The 23,282-nt window shown below is 54.6% G+C and overlaps 2 protein-coding genes across 2 annotated transcripts; one reads left to right on the top strand and one right to left on the bottom strand.

The window, feature by feature from the left end:
- Positions 1–336: 336 nt before the first annotated feature.
- On the top strand, positions 337–11,956 carry ENDOU (endonuclease, poly(U) specific; the record flags this gene model as incomplete). Its single annotated transcript, XM_083881090.1, has 9 exons — positions 337–409; positions 5,543–5,677; positions 6,183–6,218; positions 6,731–6,902; positions 7,885–8,084; positions 8,867–8,980; positions 10,123–10,229; positions 10,806–10,948; positions 11,842–11,956. 9 exons carry the CDS (start codon positions 337–339, stop codon positions 11,954–11,956), a joined length of 1,095 nt encoding a protein of 364 aa, XP_083737216.1.
- A 10,128-nt stretch (positions 11,957–22,084) lies between these two features.
- NEUROD4 (neuronal differentiation 4) lies at positions 22,085–23,080 on the bottom strand (the record flags this gene model as incomplete). Its single annotated transcript, XM_083881089.1, has 1 exon — positions 22,085–23,080. One exon carries the CDS (start codon positions 23,078–23,080, stop codon positions 22,085–22,087), a length of 996 nt encoding a protein of 331 aa, XP_083737215.1.
- Between the last annotated feature and the right edge of the window lie 202 nt (positions 23,081–23,282).

Genomic DNA, 23,282 nt, shown 5'->3' with positions numbered 1-23,282 from the left:
GGGATAACCCCAAACCCCACAATGGGATAACCCCAAACCCCCCACACTGGGATAACCCCCAGACCCACACTGGGACAACCCCAAACCCCACACCGGGATAACCCCAAACCCTCCCAGGCCCGCTCCCCCCTCATCCCCGGCCTCCCCCGGGGGGGTTCAGGAGCTGTGGATCAACCCCGGAATTCTGGATTTTCCTGCCCTCCTCCCTCTCGGGCCGCTCTGTAATTAACCCGCCGCCCTGATGACTTTTGGGGGAAGTTTTGGGTTCGGCCCTCCCACAAATAGCAGAGGGCGCCGGGGAGCTCCGGCATTCCCAAATCTCCTCCCGAGGGAACCATGGAGCTCCCCATCCTCCTGCTGGGGGCGGGGATCGCCCTGGGCTGCGCCTCCGGCCGGGAGCGACCCGCGGGTCTGTCTGACTGGGGGAACTGGGGGAACTGGGGGAACTGGGATGGACCCGGCTGGGGAAGGGGACTGGGATTTTCCCTGCTGGAAACAGCCCGGGGTGGATTTATCCAGGATTTATGCAGTGAGGCTGCGGCGTCCTGGGGAATGAACTGGGAGCTGGGGAGAACTGGAGGAACTGGGAGCTGGATCTTACTGGGAGAACTGGGAGAGCTGGGATGGACCCAGCTGGGGAAGGGGATTGGGATTTTCCCTGCTGCAAACCCACCCTGGGATGGATTTATCCAAATTTTCTGCCCTTCAGCCTGTCCCACCAGTGGGTTCCTGATTTTCCAGTGAGTTCCTGGAGTGTCTGTCCCGCTCTGGTCCTGCAGAGCCCCAGGAACTCTCCCTGTGGCTCCTCCTTTCTGATTTTCTGTGGAAAAAACACCATTGGGTGTTTGTAAATCCCAACACCAACCCCAAATCCACCTTTCCTCACTGCCTGTCTGGCCCCGCCGTGGGATTCAGGATTTGGGATTCAGGGTTTGGGATTTGGGATTCAGGGTTTGGGATTCGGGATTTGGGATTTAGGGTTTGGGATTCAGGATTTGGCATTCAGGATTTGGGATTTGGCATTCAGGATTCAGGATTCAGGATTTGGGATTCAGGATTCAGGATTTGGGATTCAGGATTCAGGATTTGGCATTTGGGATTCAGGATTTGGGTTTTGGCATTTGGGATTCAGGATTTGGGATTTGGGATTCAGGATCTGGGATTTGGGATTCAGGATTTGGGATTTGGCATTTGGGATTCAGGATCTGGGATTTGGGATTCAGGATTTGGGATTTGGCATTTGGGATTCAGGATTTGGGATTTGCCATTGGAGGCAGCACAAACCGGGGGCTGTCCCGCCCTTCTCCACCCCAGGAGAGGCTCGGGGGGATGAGGAAGAGGAGCCGAGGCTTTGGGGAGGAGTTTGGGGCCACCAGGATTCGCCTCCCGGGATCCCACGGGGACCAGGAGGCGCCGGGTTGTTGCACAAAGCCTGGAGCGAGGCCGGGATTTCAGGATTTTGGGATTTCGTCACCCCCTGACGCTGCCAGGAGCCGGATCTGATGTCCCAGCAGAGGATGAGTCCCCTGGGGATGACAGATGAGGAGTTTTGTAAGGCCGGGACGTGGGAGAAGCTGCAAACCCGGGGTTTGGATGAGTTCCCCTGCATGTCTGCACCTGCTGGGCCTGCTGTGGGATTGGGGATTTCTGGGGGTTTGGGGTTTGGCATTCAGGGCTTGGGATTTGGGATTTGGGAATCGAGATTCAGGATTTGGGGTTAGAGATTCAGTATTTGGGATTTGGGGTTTAGCATTCAGGGTTTGGGATTTGGGAATCGGGATTCAGCATTTGGGATTTGGGGTTAGAGATTCAGGATTTGGGATTTGGGATTCAGGATTTGGAATTTGGAATTCAGGATTTGGCATTTAGGATTTGGGATTTGGGGCTTAGGGTTTGGGGTTTGGGATTCAGGATTTGGGATTTGGAATTCAGGATTCGGCATTCGAGATTCAGCATTTGGAATTCAGGATTTGGGAATTCAGGATTTGGGATTTGGGAGTTTGTGATTTGGGATTCAGGATTTGGGACTTGGAATTCAAGATTCAGCATTTGGGATTCAGGATTCAGGATTCAGGATTCAGGATTTGGTAACCAGCCAGGAGCAGGAGTTCATTGGGAATTCAGGATTTGGGATTGAGGATTTGGTGACCAGCAGGAGTTTCCCCAGGCTCCCTGGGAGCCCTGAGCTGCTCCAGGAGGCAGATCCAGGCTGGAGGTGTTTGGGAACCCTCTGGCCCTGGTCACTGACCCGCTGGGCCGGTCTGCTGGGGCTGGAACCTCTTCCCTCCTCTGGGGAGATTCCCCATCACCCCACGGCCCCTGGGGGGGTTTGGGGAGCAGAAATTGGGGGTTTGGGAGGCTCAGGCTGCACCCACAGCCCTTTGTCCTCCCAATTGTCCTTTCTGGAGCCTGGGCTGGGTTTGGGTCCGTGTTTGTCCTGCAGGTCCTGACTCAGGCCGGGGGCTCGGGGATGTGGCCGGGGCTGAGCTGAGTCATCCCCTGCCCGAAACCAAACTGGGAGCACTGGGAGAGCTCCAGTCACTCCCCAGAGCTGGGAGGATGGGGCTGGGCAGGGACAACCCCAAATTCCCAGGGCTAAACCCCTTTTGGGCAGGAATTAAAGCGGGTTTGGGAGGGGAAAAGGAATATTTTTGTGTGTTTTGCGCTGCCAGAGAAAATCTTTGGGTGTAAAATCGTCTCTGCCATAAAATCTGAGCCAGGCAAACACCCCCAGGGGTGGCTGAGTGTGGATGTGCCGTGTCCTCCTGTCCCTGGGGGGTTTCCAGCCCCAAAAAGTTCCCAAAAGGCTCCTCTGATCATCCCATTAGGGAGACTGAGGGTCCTGCAGCAATTTAGGGTCAATTTAGGGATTTTTGGGTCGTGTCTGAGTGAGGAGGAGGAGCCGTTCCCCTGTCTGTCTGTCTGTCTGTCTGTCTGTCTGTCTGTCCCTGCCGGCCCCGCTGTGGGATTCGGGATTTGTGATTTGGGATTCAGAGTTTGGCATTAAGGATTTGGGATTTGGTATTCAGAGTTTGGGATTCAGGATTTGGCATTAAGGATTTGGGATTCAGAGTTTGGGATTTGGCATACAGGATTTGGAATTCAGGATTTGGGATTCAGGGTTTGGTATTCGGGATTTGGGATTTGCCATTCAGGATTTGGGGTTCAGGATTTGCCATTCAGGATTCGGGATTTGTCATTCAGGGTTTGGCATTCAGGGTTTGGGATTTGACATTCAGGATTTAAGATTCAGGACTTGGCATTCGGGATTTGGGATTCAGGATTTGCCATTTGTCATTCAGGATTTGTCACTCAGGGTTTGGCACTCAGGATTTGTGATCTGGGATTCAGGATTTGTCATTCAGGGTTTGGCACTCAGGATCCAGCACTTGGGATGACGCCGAGGCCCTGCAGCGCTCCTGGCCCTGCTGAGTCAGCACAGAGCAGGGTCAGGGCCGTGCTGGGACACGCCGGGGCCATGCCGGGACACCCCCGGGACACGCGGGACCAGCACCGGGAGCGGCACCGGGAGCGGCACCGGGAGTGGCCCGGTGTGGACTGGTCACACTGGGGCTGCACTGGTCACACTGGGGATGGACTGGTCACACCGGGGATGGACTGGTCACACTGGGGCTGGACTGGTCGCACCGGGGGTGCACTGGTCACACTGGACTGGTCACACCGGGGCTGCACTGGTCACACTGGGAGGGTCTGGGCACCACTGACCACCCCAATCCGTGGGATTTCCCTTCCATAGAAATTCTCCCAGCTCTTCTCAAGGATTTTGGGGGAACCTCGAGACCCCCCCGGGTTAAACCCGTCCTGTTTAAAGTGGATTTGGGGGGGAATAGAAAACCAAGAGGGAAAAGCAAGAGGGGAAACCAAGAGGGGAAACCAAGAAAGGAAAATCAAAAGGGGAAAACCAAGAGGGAAAACCAAGAGGGAAAACCAAGAGGGAAAACCAACAGGGAAAACCAACAGGGAAACCAAGTCAAGGACACCCAGGGGTCCCTCAGCACCCGGTGACATCACCCAGCACCGATAATTGGGGTGAAGCCACAAAGGGAACAAACAACGCGGGCACCGAGGGGAGGTGGTGGGTTTGATGTCACGTCCATGGCTGGGATGTCCCTGTCGCCGCCGGGATGTCACTGTCACCTCTGGGGTGTCGCTGTCACCACCTGCACGTCCCAGGACAGGATGTGCCGCATCAGGATTTGCCCCAGGGCCACGTTTGGGCCGCCGGAGCCGGGGTTGGGCAATCCCAGGTGCCGAGAGAGATTGAGAGAGAGAGATTGAGAGAGAGATTGCGGCCAGGCTGGGGAGAACAACGCCCTCCCCGCCGGGGGTTCCCTGTGCCGGCAGGGACTGGGACAGGGACACCCTGCGGGACAGGAACACCCGGCTGGGACAGGGACACTCTGTGGGACAGGGTCATCCTGTGGGACAGGGACAGGGTCATCCTACAGGGACAGGGCCAACCCACTGGGACAGGGACACTCTGTGGGACAAGGACAGGGCCATCCTGTGGGACAGGGACACCCTGCTGTGATAGGGCTGGGGACACGGCTGGAGACAAGGTCACCCTGCTGGGACAAGGACAGGGTCACCCTGTGGCACGGCCACTCCACTGGGACAGGGTTACCCTGCTGGGACAATGTCACCCTGCTGGGATAAGGCCACCCTACAGGGACAGGGCCACCCTGCTGGGACAGGGACACCGTTTTAGGACAAGGACACCCTGTGGGACAATGTCACCCTGCTGGGACACGGCTGATGGCATGGCTGGGGACAGGGCCACCCTGCTGGGACAGGGACACCGTTTTAGGACAAGGACACCCTGTGGGACAGGGACAGGGACACCCTGTGGGACAGGGACAGGGCCATCCTGTGGGACAGGGTCACCGTTTTGGGACAAGGTCACCCTGCTGGGACAGCGTCACCAGTTTGGGACAAGGCCACCCTGCTGGGACAGGGACACCGCTTTAGGACAAGGACACCCTTGTGGGACAACGCCACCCTGCTGGGACAGGGCTGGGGACAGGGTCACCCTGCTGGGACAATGTCACCCTGCTGGGACAGGGCCACCTTCCTGCCCAGGTGACTTTTTGACTCTTTCTGTCCCAACGAGGAATTCCTTCCTCGTGCTTGTCCCAGGACAATCCCAACCCCTCGGTGACCTCCAGCTCGATGACAAATGTCCCTTGTCCCTTCCAAAGCTTCACCGCTGCTATTTTTACCTTTGTTCCCTTGCCCCGCGTCACCAAGCCGGGCACTCATCGCCTTGTTCGTCACCAACAGCTCAGGGAGGAGTTTTCCCAGTTTTCCCAGTTGTTTTCCCAGTTTCCCCAGTTTTCCCAGCAGGACGAAAGAGGGACAAGGATGCAAAGGAGGGTTCCCGGAATGCAGCAGGGCCGGGGGTTGCTCGGGGCTCATCCTGGGGGTGAATCACCCCTGAGGTGTCCCCTGGTGTCACCTCCAGGGCGGTGACATCCAGAGGGGGGTGACAAAAATTCCCTTTGTTCTTGTGTCCCCCCCAAAGATCTGTACACGGCCCCCGACTCCTGCGCGGGGCGCTGCGGGGAGCCCTTCAGCGAGGGGGACGAGTGTCACTGTCACCGCGAGTGTGCGACAGAGGGGACCTGCTGTGAGGACCACGAGCGGCTCTGCGGGCCCGGTGAGCCCGGGGACACGGCTTTGGGGGTCCCCGACCCCTGGGGGTGTCCTCAACCCCCTGAGGGGGACAGGGACAGGTCCTGCCCCTCTGCAGGGTCCTGGGTGGTCCCCAAACCCCCTGAAGGTGGCAGGGACAGGTCCTGGGGTGTCCCCAAAGTGTCCCCAACCCCCTGAGGGGGACAGGGACAGGTCCTGGCTGGTCCCCAAACCCCCTGAGGGTGGCAGGGGTTGGTGCTGGGGTGTCCCCAAAGTGTCCCCAGCCCCCTGAGAGGGACAGGGACTGGTCCTGGGGTGTCCCCAAGGTGTCCCCAACCCCCTGAGGGGGACAAGAATTGGTCCTGGGATGTCCCCAAAGTGTCACCAACCCCCTGAGGGGGACAGGGACAGGTCCTGCCCCTCTGCAGGGTCCTGGGTGGTCCCCAAACTCCCTGAGGGTGACAGGGGTTGGTCCTGGGCTGTCCCCAGGGTGTCCCCACCCCCTGAGCTCCTTTTCCTCTCCTCCACAGATGGGGAAGGAGCCGAGGATGAGACTCGAACCCGCGGTGAGTGGGGAGAGGCAGAACCTCCCCCGGGTACCTCGGGGTGTCCCTTCCTGTCCCTCGGGGTGTCCCCTCCCATTTCTCGGGGTGTCCCCCCCTGTCCCTCGGGGTGTCCCCCCCTTGCCAGCAGCGCTGTCCCCTCACTTTTCCATGGATCCTGCTGAATCCCCCCCCTTTTCCCTGGATCTGCTGGATCCTCCTTACTTTTATGGATCCTACTGGATTCCTCCTCTCTTTTCCCATGGATCCTGCTGGATCCCCCTCACTTTTCCCATGGATCTGCTGGATCTTCTCCCTTTTCCCATGGATCCTGCTGGATCCCCTCACTTTTCCATGGATCCTACTGGATTCCTCTCCCTTTTCCCATGGGTTCTGCTGAATCCTCCTCACTTTTTCCTGGATCCCCCTCACTTTTATGGATCCTGCTGGATCCCTCTCACTTTTATGGATCCTACCGGACCCCTCCCCGCCGTCCCCTGTCCCCCGGAGCCACCCCAGCCCCTGTGTCCCCCCAGGCGGGTTCTCCCGGCGCCAGGACTGGATCACGGAGCAGGAGCTGCGGGAGCTCTCGGAGCAGCTGCACGGGCTGGACCACAACAGGGCCCGGCCCGGGGACATCGCCCTCAACCCGCAGCACCGCGCGGGGCCCGGGGAGACCGGCGACAGACGGGACCTGTCCCCGCAGCCGTGAGACACCGGGGGACGGGACACACGGGTGGGGGGATGGACAGAGGGACACCGGAGACGGGGACAAACGGGACCTGTCCCCGCAGCCGTGAGACACCGGGGGACGGGACACACGGGTGGGGGGATGGACAGAGGGACACCGGAGACGGGGACAAACGGGACCTGTCCCCGCAGCCGTGAGACACCGGGGGAAGGGGACACACGGGTGGGGGGATGGACAGAGGGACACAGGGGAGGGACAGGGACACACGGCCGGGCAGGACGGACAGAGGAACACGGGGGAGGGACAGGGACACAGAGCTGGGCTGGATGGACAGATGGACACAAGGGGGGGACAGGGACACACGGATGGGCTGGGACAGGGACACACGGCCGGGGGGATGGACAGATGGACACAAGGGAGGGACAGCAATGACACAGAGGTGGTCGGGATGGACAGAAGGACATGGGGGAGGGACAGCAGTGACCCAGAGCTGCCCCGGATGGACAGGGAGATGCCCAGGACAGACAGATGGACCCAGGGGAGGCACAGCAGTGACTCAGAGCTGCCCAGAATGGACAGATGGACACAGGAGAGGGACAGTGACTGAGCTGCCCAGGACAGACAGAAGGACACGGTGTCAATGACAACCCAGAGCTGCCCAGGATGGACAGAAGGACACGGGGGAGGGACAGCAGTGACCCAGATCTGCCCAGGATGGACAGAGAGATGCCCAGGACAGACAGAAGGACACAGAGCAGGGACAGCAGTGACACACAGCTGCCCAGGATGGACAGATGGACACAGGGGAAGGACAGCAATGACCCAGAGATGCCCAGGACAGACAAATGGACAGGGATCACTGATGACCCAGAGCTGCCCAGGATGGACAGAAGGACACAGGGGAGGGTCAGTGATGACCCACAGCCACCCAGGACAGACAGATGGACAGGGATCACTGATGACCCCCACCCTGACCTGCAGCCCCCCCTGTCCCTCCAGGCTGTACAAATTCGTGAACGAGCAGCTCTTCTCCAAACCCACCTACGCCGCCTTCATTAAGCTGCTGGACAATTACCAGCGGGCCACGGGCAGGGAGGAGGAGGAGACGGCCCAGGAGCTGCAGGAGCAGCAGCACTTCCTCCAGGAGGTGATGAAAACTGAGCTCATGGAGAAACTCTTCCAGTTCCTGCAGGGGAAAAGTGAGTTTGGGCTCGGGGCGGGGAAATCCCAAAGGGAAATCCCAAAATGGTCCAGGGTGGCCCAAAGGGAAATCCCAAAATAATCCAGGGTGGCCCAAAGGGAAATCCCAAATTAATCCCGAAACTCTTTTCTCTATTTGGAAATAATTCCCTAAAATGTCTAAAGGTAAATTAAATTTAAATTTTTTCCCCACACCTGCTGGGGGTGTGGGTGATGCTGTTTTACACCACAATAACACAGATTCTGAGCTTCAAAAGGCTGAAAATAACTCCCTTTATTTTTGGGAGTTATTTTATATACTAATATGTAAAATATATACTTTTTAAATATACATACATATATATATATATATGTATGTATAATATAATATACATATATATGTAAAATATAATTTATTTATATATAATTTTTTAAATATAATTTTATATATAATTTATTTATAGATATAATTTTATATAATACATATAATATTTATATAATATATATAATATTTATATATATATTATATTTTATATATACTTATATACTGTTTTACACAGACCAATTTAATTGGTGACACAAAGGCAAAACCTCTTCACTCACATTGGTCAGAGCAGAGGGATAAAAGATAAAAATCAAGATAAAATCCCTATTTGGAAAATGAATGAAAAACAAAATTACTTCTCTTGTTCACGGAAAATTCCTTGAAAAAAAAAAATTAATTTTTAAAAAATCAAAATATCTCAAGCACAAAACCAAAACTAGAGGAAAACCCCAGCTGAGCCTCTCCCTGTCACCGCAGACCGTTACAGCTCCCAGCAGGAATTTCTGGAGGATCTGAAGGAGATTTGGTTTGGTCTCTACTCCCGAGGGGACGGAGAGCGCGACTCCAGCGGCTTCGAGCACGTCTTCTCAGGTCGGGAAATTAAAATGTTTTATTGATGGTCCTAAAGAAATTTCCCGTTTATTTATGGGGAATGGATTTGTAGAGGATTCCCAAAACCTGACAACCCACGTCTGTCCCAATAGGACACGAAATAAAGATGTTTGACTTGAGTGAGAAATCAAAAAGATTTATTTAGAATTCGTTCAGCCCTTTTATAACATTCTGAGCTGAAAAACCCACATAGGTTTATTATTATTTATTATTATTATTATTGTTATTATTATTATTTTATTTATTTATTATTATTATTAAATAATTTATTTTTATTTATTTAATTTATATATTATAATATAATATAATATAATATTATTTATTTACTTTATATATTATATTATATTATATTATATTATATTATATTATATTACATTATATTATATTATTATATAAATTTATATTTTTAAATTAATTTAATTTATATATTATATTATAATACATTCATATATAATATAATATTATATATTATAAAATATTAATTTAAATATAATATAATATATCATATAATACATAATTTATATATTATAATATTATGTTATATTAATATATGTTATTATATTATATTATATTATATTGATAATATAATTTGTTGCATTTTATATATAATAATAATATAACTTATTATTATTTAATTACTTGTTATAACTATCGAGCTCAGACTCGTCCTCAGCTCAGGGTTCTCAGACCCCTCCAGACCCCTCCACTGGGATTTGGAAATGGAATTTTAGAGGATTCCCAAAACCTGACAACCCACGTCTGGACATGAAATAAAGATGTTTGACTCCAGTCAGGAGACAGTAGAAATTTCTAGAAAACCTTATTTACAATTCATTCAGCCCTTTTATAACATTCTGGGCTAAAAAACCACATTATTGGTCCACAGGACTGACACCTCTGCCGTTGGCTGAGTAAGAGAAACAGCAAAAAATACTTGTTATGGGAAAGGAATATTATTTACACAATGTTGTTTTGGGGGAAAAGAAAAATTGTTGGAAAGTTTCCCTTGGGAAGAGCTCAGCAGTTCTCAGGGTCAGAAAATACTGAGTACACACTTAGGTCCAGCCCTGCCTGGGCCAGGGGCTCATCAGCTCATCCTGAGTTCTGGTTTTGTGTTTTAGGGAAGGTGAAAAAGGGAAAAGTGTCAGGATTTCACAACTGGATCCGCTTCTACCTGCTGGAAAAGCAGGGGGTGGTCAATTACTTCAGCCACAACTTCAACGGGCCGGTGAGGGGGCCTGGGGGTCTGGGGCACCCCATAGCACACCCCATAACCCAGACCCCATAACAGACCCCGTAACACACCCCATATCCCATATCCCACCCCATAGCACACCCCATATCCCATAACACATCCCATAACACACCCCATATCACACTCCATATCCCATAACACACCCTATATCACACCCCATAACAGACCCCATAGCACACCCCATATCCCATAACACACCCCATAACACACCCCATATCCCATAACACATCCCATAACACACCCCATAACACATCCCATAACACATCCCATAACACACCTCATATCACACCCCACACCACACCCCACACCACATCCCATATCACACGTCATAACACACCCCAAATCCCACCCCATATCCCATATCCCACCCCATAACACACCCCAAATCCCACCCCACATCCTGCCCCATATCACACCTCACATCAGGGGCTGTAAGGATTCCTGGGTTGGTGTGAGGATTTCCGGGTGGGCTGTGGGGATTTCTGGCTGGTCTGGCTGTGGGTCCCAGCCCTGCTGACCCCAAACCCCCTCTCTCTCTCCCCCCCACAGTGGGACTCGTACCCCGACGTTCTGGGGCTGCAGTTCAGCTGGGACGGTTTCTACAAGGAGGTCGGCTCGGCCTTCATCGGCTCCAGCCCCGAGTTTGAGTTCGGCCTCTACTCGCTCTGCTTCCTGGCCCGGCCGGGGCGGGCGTGAGTGCTGACCCTGGCCCTCTGTCCTTCTGTCCGGCCTTGTGTCCATCCTTGTGTCCATCCTTGTGTCTGTCCTTGTGTCCATCCTTGTGTCCATCCTTGTGTCCACTCTTCTGTCTGTCCTTGTGTCCATCCTTCTGTCCATCCTTGTGTCCATCCTTGTGTCTGTCCTGGTGTCTTTCCTGGTGTCTGTCCTTGTGCCCATCCTTGTGTCCATCCTTCTGTCCAACCTTGTGTCTGGCCTTGTGTCCGTCCTTCTCTCCACCCTTCTGTCCATCCTTGTGTCCGTCCTTGTGTCCATCCTTCCATCCACCCTTGTGTCCAGCCTTGTGTCCATCCTGGGTCCGGCCCTGGGGCCTCCCTGAGACCCCCCAGAGCTTGCCCAGGGTTTGGGGTGTCAGGGGTGGGGATGGGATCAATGGGATCCATGGGATCAATGGGAACCATGGGATCAATGAGATCAATGGGATCAATGGGATCCATGGGATGGGATGAGGGATGGGGGTGGGAATGGGATTCATGGGATGAGATGGGGATGGGAATGAGAAATGGAAATGGAACTGGAACTGGAAATGGGGATGGAAATGGGGATGGGATCCATGGGATGGGATTGATGGGATGGGGATGGGATGGAGATGGAACTGGAAATGGGGATGGGGATGAGATGGGAATGGGAAACGGGAAATGGGAAATGGGAAATGGAAATGGGGATGGGAATGAGGATGGGGAAGGAAATGGGGATGGAAACAGCTGGAGACACCAAGAACATCCTGGAGATGATTTTATGGGCTGAGGGCTCAGGGCTGCAGCACCACAGCCATGGGGACACCGAGACCCCCCAGAGCCACCCCTGGGAGCTCGGGGACACCATGGTGACACCGCTGTCCCCACAGGTGCCACCTGAGCCTGGGCGGGCACCCCCTGAGCATCCAGACCTACCCCTGGACCAAATCCACCTCGGCCAGCGGCAGGAGGTTCATCGCCACCGCCTACGTGATGTCGCCCTGAGGGGGGGGACACGGCTGGGGGGCGAGCACAGCCCGCTCGGGGGCCCAGGGGGGCCCAAAGGGGCCCAGGCCCTGCGGGGAGGGGACAAGGGACACCCCCAGACCCCGCTGAGTGTCCCAGGCCCGGGCTCAGCTGGGAGGAACCACCAAATTAAAGGAGAAAGACCCCAAAATTTGGGGATTTTCCAACCCTGATGTGCTCGAGGGGTTCCCTGAACTGGGAGAGACCATCAAATTAAAGGAAAAATACCCCCAAAATCGGGATTTTCCAACCCTGATGTGCTCAGGGGAAGGGAGTCCCTGAGCTGGGAGGAACCACCAAATTAAAGGAAAAATGATCCCAAATTTTGGGATTTTCCAACCCTGATGTGCTCATGGGAGTCCCCAGGTGGGAAAGGGAAGGATTTGGTGCAGAGAGGAAGATCCTGAGAGGAATAAACACTGCCCTGGCTGCAGGAGTGTTTGGTTTTGGGGTTCTCTCCCTTTATTCCCCTCTATTTGTGCCTTCCACCCCCTGTCTGAGCCCCCCTCTAGGGTTTGTCCCCACTGGTTCCGGGGGGTTTTTGTCCCCAGGAATTTCTCTGTGTCCCCCCCTGACAGCCCATTTCTCCCTGTCCCCCCCTGAGAGCCCAGCTGAGCTCTCCCCGAGGGCCGAGACCCCCCAGAGACCCCCCAAACCTCCCCCCTGGATCCTCTGGGAGCTCCAGGTGCTCCAGCACCTCCCTCAGGGGGCCAAACCAGAGCCTGGAGACCCCCAAACCTCCAGCCCCACCTTGAGAACAAACCCCCCACTCACCCTGAGACATACCCAGGAGTTTTTTTTGTGTTTTTTTTTTGGGTGGGGGGTCCTGGGGTGGGTGAGGAGGGGTGACAACCACCATCTCCCCTCTCTGCCCCCATCCCATCCCCTCCCCCGTGTCCCCCTCTGGATCCTCTGGGAGCTCCAGGTGCTCCAGCACCTCCGTCAGGGGGCCAAACCAGAGCCTGGAGACTCCCAAACCTGGACCCCCACCATGGGGACAAACCCCCCACCCACCCTGAAACATACCCAGGAGTTTTTTTTTTTTTTGGGGGGGGGGTCCTGGGGTGGGTGAGGAGGGGTGACAACCACCATCTCCCCTCTGTGCCCCCCATCCCATTCTCTCCTCCCTCTTCCCCTCTGGATCCTCTGGGAGCTCCAGGTGCTCCAGCACCTCCCTCAGAGGGGACAAACCAGAGCCTGGAAACCCCCAACCCTGGACCCCAACCCACCCCAAGGCACTCCCAGGAGTTTTTTTTTTTGGGGGGGGGTCCTGTGATGGGTGGGGGGTGACAACCACCCTCTCCCCCCTGTGCCCCCATCCCCTCCCCTCCCCCGTGTCCCTTCCCGGCCCGTTGGGGGTCCCGGGGCTCGGGGGGGGGGGGGCGGTTTGATAACAGATGGTGCCGCGGCTGCGGCGGTTCCTGGGCAGGGCCGGGATCGCCCCTCACCATCTGCCAGGGGGTCACTGTGACCCCCCAAACCCCACCCCGGCCTGGGGCGGCCTCGGGGAGGCGGGGGGGGATGCCAGAGGTTGATTTATAGAAATGCGTTGGGAAATCGGGGCAGCTTTAAATTTTTTTTTTTTTTTTTTTGGGTGTGAGGGTTGTGTCGCCCTGATTGTCCCTAAAGGATAATTTTGGAGTTTTGGGGGGTTCCAGAGCCCATCCCCACCCTCAGCTCCGTGCCCTCCAGGGCTGCGGGTCCTGCCCCTTCCCTGGCGCAGGAACAGGATCCTCCTCCCTCCCGGCAGCTCCTCGATGCCAAATTTCACCGTCGGTGGTGCCAAAACATCCCCAGGTTCACACGGGGAGCTCCAGCCCCGCGGCCTCGGGGGAGGAGGGCTGGGAAAATCGCTTTTCCAGCCCCAATTCCTGAGGGGAACCAAAGAAAACCTCTGGGGGAGGGACCTGAGGGGTGAAAAATTTTTCCAACTCCAATTCCTGAGGAGGACCAAGAAAAACCTCTCAGGGAGGGTCCTGGGGGGTAAAAAAATCACTTTTCCAACCCCAGTTCCTGAGGAGAACAGAGACAAAACCCCTCAAGGAGAGTTCTGGGCACTGTCCCACTGTCCCCAGCCCCGGGACATTTTCCCAGACCCCACATGGGGCATTTCCCCCCCTCTGTTTGCACCGGGTCAGGTGTGAAACATCCAAACTCAGGTGAAACAACAAAACTCACTCAAAAAAACCCTCCCTGATGTCACCAGAACCATCAAACTCCTCCTTCCACCCCCCAAACCCCCCCAGGACCCCCCAGCCCTCCCCACTTTGGGGGTCTCGCTCCTTTTGGGGCCTCGGGGGGCGACTCTTGTGGGGGAAAAGGAGACAAAAGGCGAGGAGAGCAGGGCCCGGGGTCCCCGAGCTGCCCCCAGCCATCTGTTCCCCCCCCGGGACCCCCAGACCCACCTGAGGCTGCGATTGAGGGGGAGAGGCCTAAGGGGGGCTCTGGGGATGCCCAGGTGGTTTATTCCTGGGTTTGTTGTGGTTTATTGGGGTTTTTTACAGTTTTTCCCGTGTTTTCTTGGGGTTTTGGGGGTTTTTTTGGGGTTTTTTTTCCTAATTTTCCGTGTATATTCTTGGGTGTCCCCCCCCTGTTTTACTGGTTTCCCCCTTGTTTTCTTGGGTTTTTTTCCAGTTTTCCCCGTGTTTTCTTGGGGGTTTTTCTAGTTTTGCCCACGTTTTCTTGGTGTTTTGTTTTTGTTGTGTTTTTTTTTTTATTTCCCCCGTGTTTTCTTGTTTTTTTTTTTTTTTTTTTTTTTTTTTTTTTTTTTTTTTTTCCCATTTCCCCCCTTTTTTTTCCTGCACTCTGCTGAGCACAGGAATCTGTGAGAGGAAGAGGAGGATGAGGATGGGATGAAGATGAGGATGAGGATGAGGATGGGATGAGGATGGGATGAGGATGAGGATGAAGATGAGGATGAGGATGAAGATGAGGATGAGGATGGGGATGAGGATGGGATGGGGATGGGATGAGGATGAAAATGAGGATGAAGATGAGGATGAGGATGAGGATGGTCCCCGCTCCATCTGAGCCCCCGCCGGGCAAACCCCGAGGGTTTTAAACCCTAATCCGAATTTTGGGAGGAGCTGGAGCTCCCCCTAATCCCTCCTGTAACCGATCCTGTAACTGCCCCGGGGGTCGGGGGGGTCTCAAACCCGGAGGTCTCACCCCTTTCTCCCCTCGCGTGTCCAGGGGGTCCCAGGACAGGATTTTGGGGGGGAGAAGGGGGTGACCCTCCCCCCCCTCTCTGCCCCCCCCCGTTGTCCCCACCCGCGGGGGACGCGCGGAGCATCAACAGCAGCCCCGGCCAAATGTTCCCCCGCTAATCCAATCCATCAGCGGGGTAATGAGCTATGAAAGTGTGGATTCAATTAAAGGCCGGGGCGGGGGGGCCCCGGCGGGCGGCAGACGGCGAGAGGAGCCCCCAGTTCCCCTCTGAAAAGCTCCATCTGTGCCCGCCGGGGCCGCTTTTGTTGCTCGCTGAAAGCGCCGCCGAGTCACAAAATAAAAAAAAAAATAAAAAATAAATTTAAAAAAGGCTCCGGTGGTGTTTTTTGTTGTTTTTTTTTTTTTTTTTTTTTTTTTTTTTTTTTTTTTTTTTCTCCTTTCTGGAGGGGGAAACTGAGGCACGGGAGAGGGGGGAATGGTGGAGTTGGGGTTGGGGTGTTGGGGATCCCTTCAGGGGTTGGTTTTGGGGTTTTTTTTTAGGGGGAATCGTGGAGGGATGGGGATGTCCCAATCCAACCCAACCCAACCCAATCCAATCCAATCCAATCCAATCCAATCCAATCCAATCCAACCCAATCCAATCCAATCCAACCCAATCCAATCCAATCCAACCCAACCCAATCCAACCCAATCCAACCCAACCCAATCCAATCCAATCCAATCCAATCCATCCCATTGGGATGTCCCAATCCGGGAATGCTGGAGGGGTCAGGAGGGACCCTCAATCCCATCCCGGGCTGTGGGGTCACCTCCCCTTGTCCCCAAAATCCAGCCCGGCCTCGGATATTTCCGTGGATCCGGGGGCACCCACAGCTCCTCTTCACACTCAAAATTTCCCCAATTTCCCATTAAAATCCCCATTCTGGACTTGCCCTCCCCGATCTCCCAATTTCCCCAATTTCCCCAATTCCCCCAATTTCCCGTTAAATCCCCATTCCGAACTCTCCCTCCCCAAACTCCCAATTCCCCCAATTTCCCCCAATTTCCCCCAATATCCCCCAATATCCAAATTTCCCATTAAATCCCCATTCCGAACTCTCCCTCCCCAAACTCCCAATTCTCCCCAATTCCCCCCAATTTCCCATTGAAATCCCCGCTCTGGACTCGCCCTCCCCGATCTCCCTATTTCCTCCAATTCCCCCAATTTTCCATTAAAATTCCCACTCTGAACTCGCCCTCCCCAATCTCCCAATTTCCTCCAATTTCCCCAATTTCCCATTGAAATCCTCATTCCGAACTCCCCCCCCCCAATTTCCCCAATTTCCCCCAGTTTCCCCCAATATCCAAATTTCCCACTAAACCCCCATAGCGGATCTCCCACTCCATCCCGCGGTCACGGCCCGGCGGGGATTGGCCCCGGAGCAGTTTAAAGACGGGATTATTCCTGTACAAATTCTGATTAAACCGTCCCCAAACCCTCCCAAACACGGTTAAGCCGAGCTCTAATCTCACCCGAGCAGAGACTTCGTCAATAACTCCAAATCTCTGTGCTGTTGGTTTATCTGGGGAGGATTAAAAGCCTGGGAGCTTCCTGGACTTGTGTTAGAGATGGGGAAAAAAAAATTTAAAATAATAAATAAATAAATAAAATAAAATGAAAAAACAAAATAAAATAATAAAATAAAATGAAAAATAAAATAATGAAATGAAATTTAATGAAATTAAATTAAAGAAATAAAATAAAATAAAATTATAAAATAAAAAGAAAAAATAAAATAATGAAATGAAATAAAATAAAATAAAATAAATAAAAAATAAAATAAATAAAAGAAAATAAATAACAAAATAAAATAATACAATAAAATAATAACATAAAATAATACAATAAAAATAAAATAAAATAATACAATAAAAATAAAATAAAATAAAAAATAAAAAATAAAATAAAATAAATAAATAAAATAAAATAAAAAATAAAATAAAATAAAATAAAATAAAATAAAATAAAATAAAATAAAATAACCTCAGGGGTTTGTGAAGGCTTGAATTGGCAGCTGTCACCTCCCACATCCCAGGCAGGGAAGGGGCTGGATGGAATTCCCGGTGTCTCCCAATTCCCAGGGATTCCTGGAATATCCCAGAGTTTGTGGTGTTGGTGCCGGGATGGGGAGAAAACCCCGATCCCATCATGGCCCTGACCTGGCTGGGGACTGCAGGGGAGGGCTCTGGGATGGACGGAGCAAGGGAGGGATGGATGGATGGATGGATGGATGGATGGAGGGATGGATGGATGGATGGATGGATGGATGGATGGAGGGATGGATGGATGGATGGATGGATGGATGGATGGATGGAGGGATGGATGGATGGATGGATGGATGGATGGATGGATGGATGGATGGATGGATGGATGGATGGAGGGATGGAGGGACGAATGGATGGATGGATGGATGGATGGATGGATGGATGGATGAATGGATGGATGAATGGATGGATGGAGGGATGGAGGGATGGATGGATGGATGGACGGACAGATGGACAGACAAATGGAGGGATGGACAGACAAACGGACGACGCTGCAGGAACAGGACACCCCACATGAACCCTCCACCTTCCCAGCCACATCCAGGACCAAACCCCTTGATCTGATGGGGAGAACAAACCACTCCTGAGGGCCACCGAGGTGACACTGACACTGACAGTGACAATGTGACACTGACAGGGGTTTTCCCCCTGGGGGTCGCAGCTTTACACGACCCCATTTACCCCCCATTCCCCTCCTGTCCCACCCCTGGGGTCACCAGCCGTGCCACCCCCTCCATCCCTCCGGCCCCACCGTGGCTCTGTCCTCCCTCCCACCAGCAGGAAAAGTTCCCGGCCGAAATCCTCCATCCCCAGGAGGGAAAAGACGATTAAATCGAGACCCCGGAGCCCCGATCTCCCCCGGCTTAGTGGGAAAATCCTCGTGGCTTCCCGAGCCGGGCACATTAGGAGCTCAGGGTGTGATCAGATTACAGACAAATATCAGAATTACAGCTCCCAAAGCCGGGCTTTAGGGGGGCTTAGCAATTATCCAGCCCTGGGTGCCCCCACCCCGCCGGGGAAACCAGGGCGAGCCCCAGCTGAGACCCCCGGGCATGGGGAGGGCTCCAAAAGGGGGGAGGTGGGACAGGGAGACCCTTTTTGGGGACAAGGATCCCCTCATGGGACAAGGATCAGCTCTGTGGGACAGGGATCCCCTGTGTAGGACAGGGATCCCCTTTTTGGAGACAGGGATGCCCTTTTGGGGACAAGGATCCCTTCTGTGGGACAGGGATCTCCTTTTTTGGACGGGGATCTCCTCTATGGGACAACGATCCCTTTTTTGGGACAGGGACTCTATTTTAGGGATAGGGATCCCCTTTCTGGGACAGGGATCCCCTTTTTGGAGACAGGGATGCCCTTTTGGGGAGAGGGATCCCCTTTTGGGGACAAGGATCCCCTCTGTGGGACAGGGATCCCCCTCATGGGACAGGGATTCTCTTTTTGGGACAGGGATCTCCTTTTTGGGACAGAGATCCCCTCGTTAGGACAGAGATCCCCTATATGGGACAGGGATCCCTCCATTGGCTTTGGCCGAGGCTGGACACCCCAAAATCCCACCCAGGAATTCCCCAGGTGTGAAATTTCTCTGAGATTTTTCTTAATTGAAGGAAAATCTGCTCTGGGAGCCCCTTTCCCACCCCCCTACCCCTCCTGCCCCGTGTCCCCCCCACCTTTGGGACCCCCGAGAGGACACGAGGGGCTGTGGGGGGGTATCCAAGAGGAGACCCCTCCCCAAACCCCCCCGTGCCGGGTGCACTGAGCGCTGCCGTTCTCAGCTCCCCCTCAGCGCCATCCCCATGCCGGTGTCCTTTGGGGACACGGGGACACCCCCGGGTGCCCGGGGCCCCCTCCCCGCTCCAGCCGGGGCCCAGCTGTGGCCCTGGCGCGGCTCCTGCGCGCCTGGCCCGGGCTGGGGCTGCTGGAGGAGCCCGGGGCGAGCTGGCACCGAGCGGGGCTTTGGCCCCCGGCCAGCCCGGGGGGAGCCGGGGGAGGCACAGCTGGACCCCCGGACCCGCGGGCGGCCGGCCAGGGGTCCTGGGCACGGCTGGGGAGGGGGCGTGGGGCCACAGGGGGGTTTGGGGGAGTGTGGGGGGGTTTAGGGGTGTCACAGCCCCGGGGTCGGGGTCCCTCTGTGCATACGCCGTAGGTGGGTGGGTGACAAGTTTGGGGTCCCCCCCCGCCTCTCCAGGCTGTGGCAGCCCCCGGAGAGGGGCAGGGTGAGACCCAGCCCAGGTAAATCCAGCCCAGGTCGGTCCAGCCCAGGTAAATCCGGCCCAGGTAGGTCCAGCCCAGAAAAATCAGTCCCAGGTAAATCTATCCCTGGTAAATCCATTTTAGGTAAATCCATCCCCATCCCCGCCCTGTCCCTAAACCCCTCAGGACCCCCTCAAACCCCCCAGGACTCCCCCCCAGGCCCCTCAGGACCCCCCAGGCCCCTCAGGACCCCCTCAAACCCCCCAGGACTCCCTCCCCAGGCCCGGCTGCAGCTGCGGGGTCCCCGGAGATCCCCCCGCCCCCGGCCCGAGCCGGGCTCAGCTTGCGGGGTCGCCCCCCCGGGGCTGGGACACAGCCGGGGGGGGCCGGGGACAGTGACAGGGACAGGGACACGTGGAGAGGGGACCCCACATCAGGGGACACCCGGGGACAGGGGGGACACATGGAGCAGGACATTTGGGGACACATGGAGTAGAGTCCCCAAGCCAGGGGACACTCGGGGAGGGATGGGGACACTCAGGGACAAGGGGGACACATGGAGTGGGGTTCCCACGCCAGGGAACACTCGGGGGACAGGGGGGACACACCCCAGTTACCCCAAATCCCCCAGGGCTGTGCTGCACCCCAGTTCCTGGGACCCCAAATCTGTCCTGTGACCCCAGGACTGAGCTGAGCCCCATTTCCTGCTACCCCAAATCCCCCCAGTGCTGTCCTGGACCCCATTTCTGGTACCCCAAATCCCCCCAGTACCCCCAGGGCTCTGCTCTGATCCCATTCCTGGGACCCCAAATCTTCCCAGTGCTCCCAGGTCTCTGCTCTGCCCTATTCCCAGACCCCCAAATCCCCCCATCACCCCACATTTCCCCACCCCAAGGTCAGGGGTCCCACCTGGAGCCCAGCACGGGGGGCTCAGACCCCCCCAACCCTCACCCCAGACCCCTCCCCATAAAAATGACACAACAGCCCCCAGGGCGAAGCTGCTTCAAACAAGACCACGACTTTATTCGAGCTAAAAACCCCAAATCTGCTCTGTTTACAAAAGGATAAAACATTTTCAGTACAAAAGGGAAGAAGCCCCGAGGCCTGGGGCTGGGCAGGGACCTCCAACCATCTCCAAATTCCCAAATTTTCTACAAAACCAGGGAGATTTGGCCAACAGGGGCTCGCAAGGCCAGCAGGACATCAAAAATAGTGGCCTGGATTTTCTTTGGGGAAAAAAAATACAAAAGGAACGAACAAACAAACAAACAAAATCATTGCATAGCATTTAAAAGTTATTGCTCGTCTCGAAAATGCTGCTGGCGGGATCCCAAATAAATCCATTAAATACAGGAGTTTGGCATTAAATATGGAAACGTTGATAGAAAAAATAATTTTATCATCACCAAGGAAAAATAATAATTAAAAAAAAAATAAATCAGGTGATGGGGGCGAGGGGAGAGAAATAAATTAAATAAATAACAGCTAATAAATAACCCTGGAGCACCAGCACAGCAGAAAAAAAACCCCACAAGGGCTCCAGGAAGGGAATTCCCACTGTGAGCCTGGAAAAACCTTTGGAACATCCCAAGTTTCCGTGGGAAATGAGAGGAAATAAATTAGGAATTAGGAACCAACCAGTAATTAATAAATAAATGAATGAAGGGGATGAAGACGAGGCCCAGGAGGGGAAAGGGGATGGGTGGATCATGTTGGGATCGAGGGAAGGATCAGCGGGATCCCAGCCGAGGTTTTTGGGTTTGTTGTGGGGCACGGGGGAGGTTGAGGTTTGGGAGGGGCGGCCAAAGGGCCTGGCTGGACAGTGGTGACCACGGGGATGAGGGGCTGGAGTGACCATGGATGGTGGGCAACCATCCCAGGGTAACGGGCCACTGGCCCTGGGTGATGGAAAACCATCCCTGGATGATGGAAAACCGTCCCTGGATGATGGAAAACCGTCCCTGGATGATGGAAAACCATTCCTGGATGATGGAAAACCATCCCTGGATGCTGTCCCTCCATCCTGGACATTGTCCCTCTATTCTGGACACTGTCCCTCCATCCTGGACATTGTCCCTCCACCCCTGGACACTGTCCCTCTATTCTGGACACTGTCCCTTCACTCTGGACATTGTCCCTCCATCCTGGACACTGTCCCTTCACTCTGGACATTGTCCCTCCACCCCTGGACACTGTCCCTCCATCCCTGGACATCCAGACTGGGAATTCCACCAGAACATGGGGAAGGGACATTTGGTGACCCCAAGGAGGGGCCGACAGGGACAAAGCATGGACAGAGACAGGAGCCACCTTGACCACGGACAATCCAAGGGCTGGACCTGGTGTCGGGATGGACACCCTGGAGCATCTCTGGGGGACACAGCACTGACCACTCAGGATGGACACCCTGGAGCATCTCTGGGGGACACAGCACTGACCACTCAGGATGGACACCCTGGAGCATCTCAGGGGGACACAGCACTGACCACTCAGCTCAGAAACCTCCCAGTGTCCTCTTGGGGACATCCAGGACATCACCCTGGTGTCACCACATCCCTCAGAGACACTCAACCTCGCTCGCTCCCCTCTCTCCAGCCGTGTCCATCCCGTGAACATCTCCAAACCCCCATTTTTCCCCCACCCCAACCCCAAACCCCACATTTACTCGTTGAAGATGGCCCCGAGCTGCGGCGCGGCCGCGTGGGGCGCGAAGGACTCGTAGCCCACGTCCAGCGGGATCTCGTAACGCCCCACGGAGCCCTGGAAGGCCGAGCCGTGTCCGTGGGCTCCGGCCAGGCTGACCGCTGGGTAGTGATGAGCCACGAAAGGAAAAGATTTCTCCATCTCCGGGGAGCCGTCCTGCTTCAGGGAGAAATTCCCGGAGACGCTCAGGGGAGGCGTCAGCGGCCCCTCGTAGGGCGGCGTGGAGCAGTCCGAGGGGTGGCTCCCAAAAGGAGCCTCCACCAAACTCTTGAAGCCTGGAGGCTTCAGGTGCAGCAGGTGGGACTCCATGGAGCCGTAGGGAGGGCTGGGAAGGCCCTGGTAGCCAAAGGAGTGCCCACCCAGGCCTGACTCACATCCAGGGGGTTTCTCCTCGTGTTTCTCCAGGAAAAGAGGCTGCGGGCCCAGCTGGAGACACCCGGCCACCAGATTGCTGGTGGGTTGGGACAGCCCCTTGCAGAGCATCTCCACGAAATTCTTCCCCTCGGGGGTCTGCCCGGTCTCCAGCACCTCGGACAGGGCCCAGATGTAGTTCCTGGCCAGGCGCAGCGTCTCGATCTTGGAGAGTTTTTGTGTTTTGGAGTAGCAGGGCATGACCCTGCGCAGGTTGTCCAGGGCGTCGTTCAGGCCGTGCATCCTCGTCCGCTCCCGGGCGTTGGCCTTGACCCTCCTGGCCCTGAACCGCTCCAGCCTGGCCTTGGTCATCTTCTTCTTCTTGGGGCCTCTCCTCTTGGGCTTCTCTCCTTCCTCTTCCTCCTCCTCCTCCTCCTCCTCCTCCTCGTCCTCCACGCTGTGGTGGGGCAGGGCCAGCCCCAAGGGGACAGTCCTGGGGTCACTGTCCTTCAGCTCGGCCTTGGCCACGGGGGTTTGGTCCATCCAGGCCTGGCCAGTGACCAGCTGGGCCATGTCCGAGGCCTTGGAGCAGCTTTGGGGCATCCCCGAGCTCTGCAAGGGAGTGACAGGGGCGTGGGGATGGATTCCAGAAGGGCCTGACAGATTTTTATTTTTTAGCCTAAAAGCAGCTGCTAATTTTATTATTTTTTGTCCCTCAAGGAAAAAAAAAAATCTTTAAAAAAATTCTTAAAATTTCTTTAAAAATTTCTTAAAATTTCTTTAAAAATTTCTTAAAATTTCTTTT

The sequence above is a fragment of the Zosterops lateralis genome (assembly GCF_965231275.1).
Source record: "Zosterops lateralis genome assembly, chromosome: 32".
Lineage (NCBI taxonomy): Eukaryota > Metazoa > Chordata > Aves > Passeriformes > Zosteropidae > Zosterops > Zosterops lateralis.
Note: the sequence above shows the minus strand (reverse complement) of the source record. Positions and strands in the feature narration are given on the sequence as shown.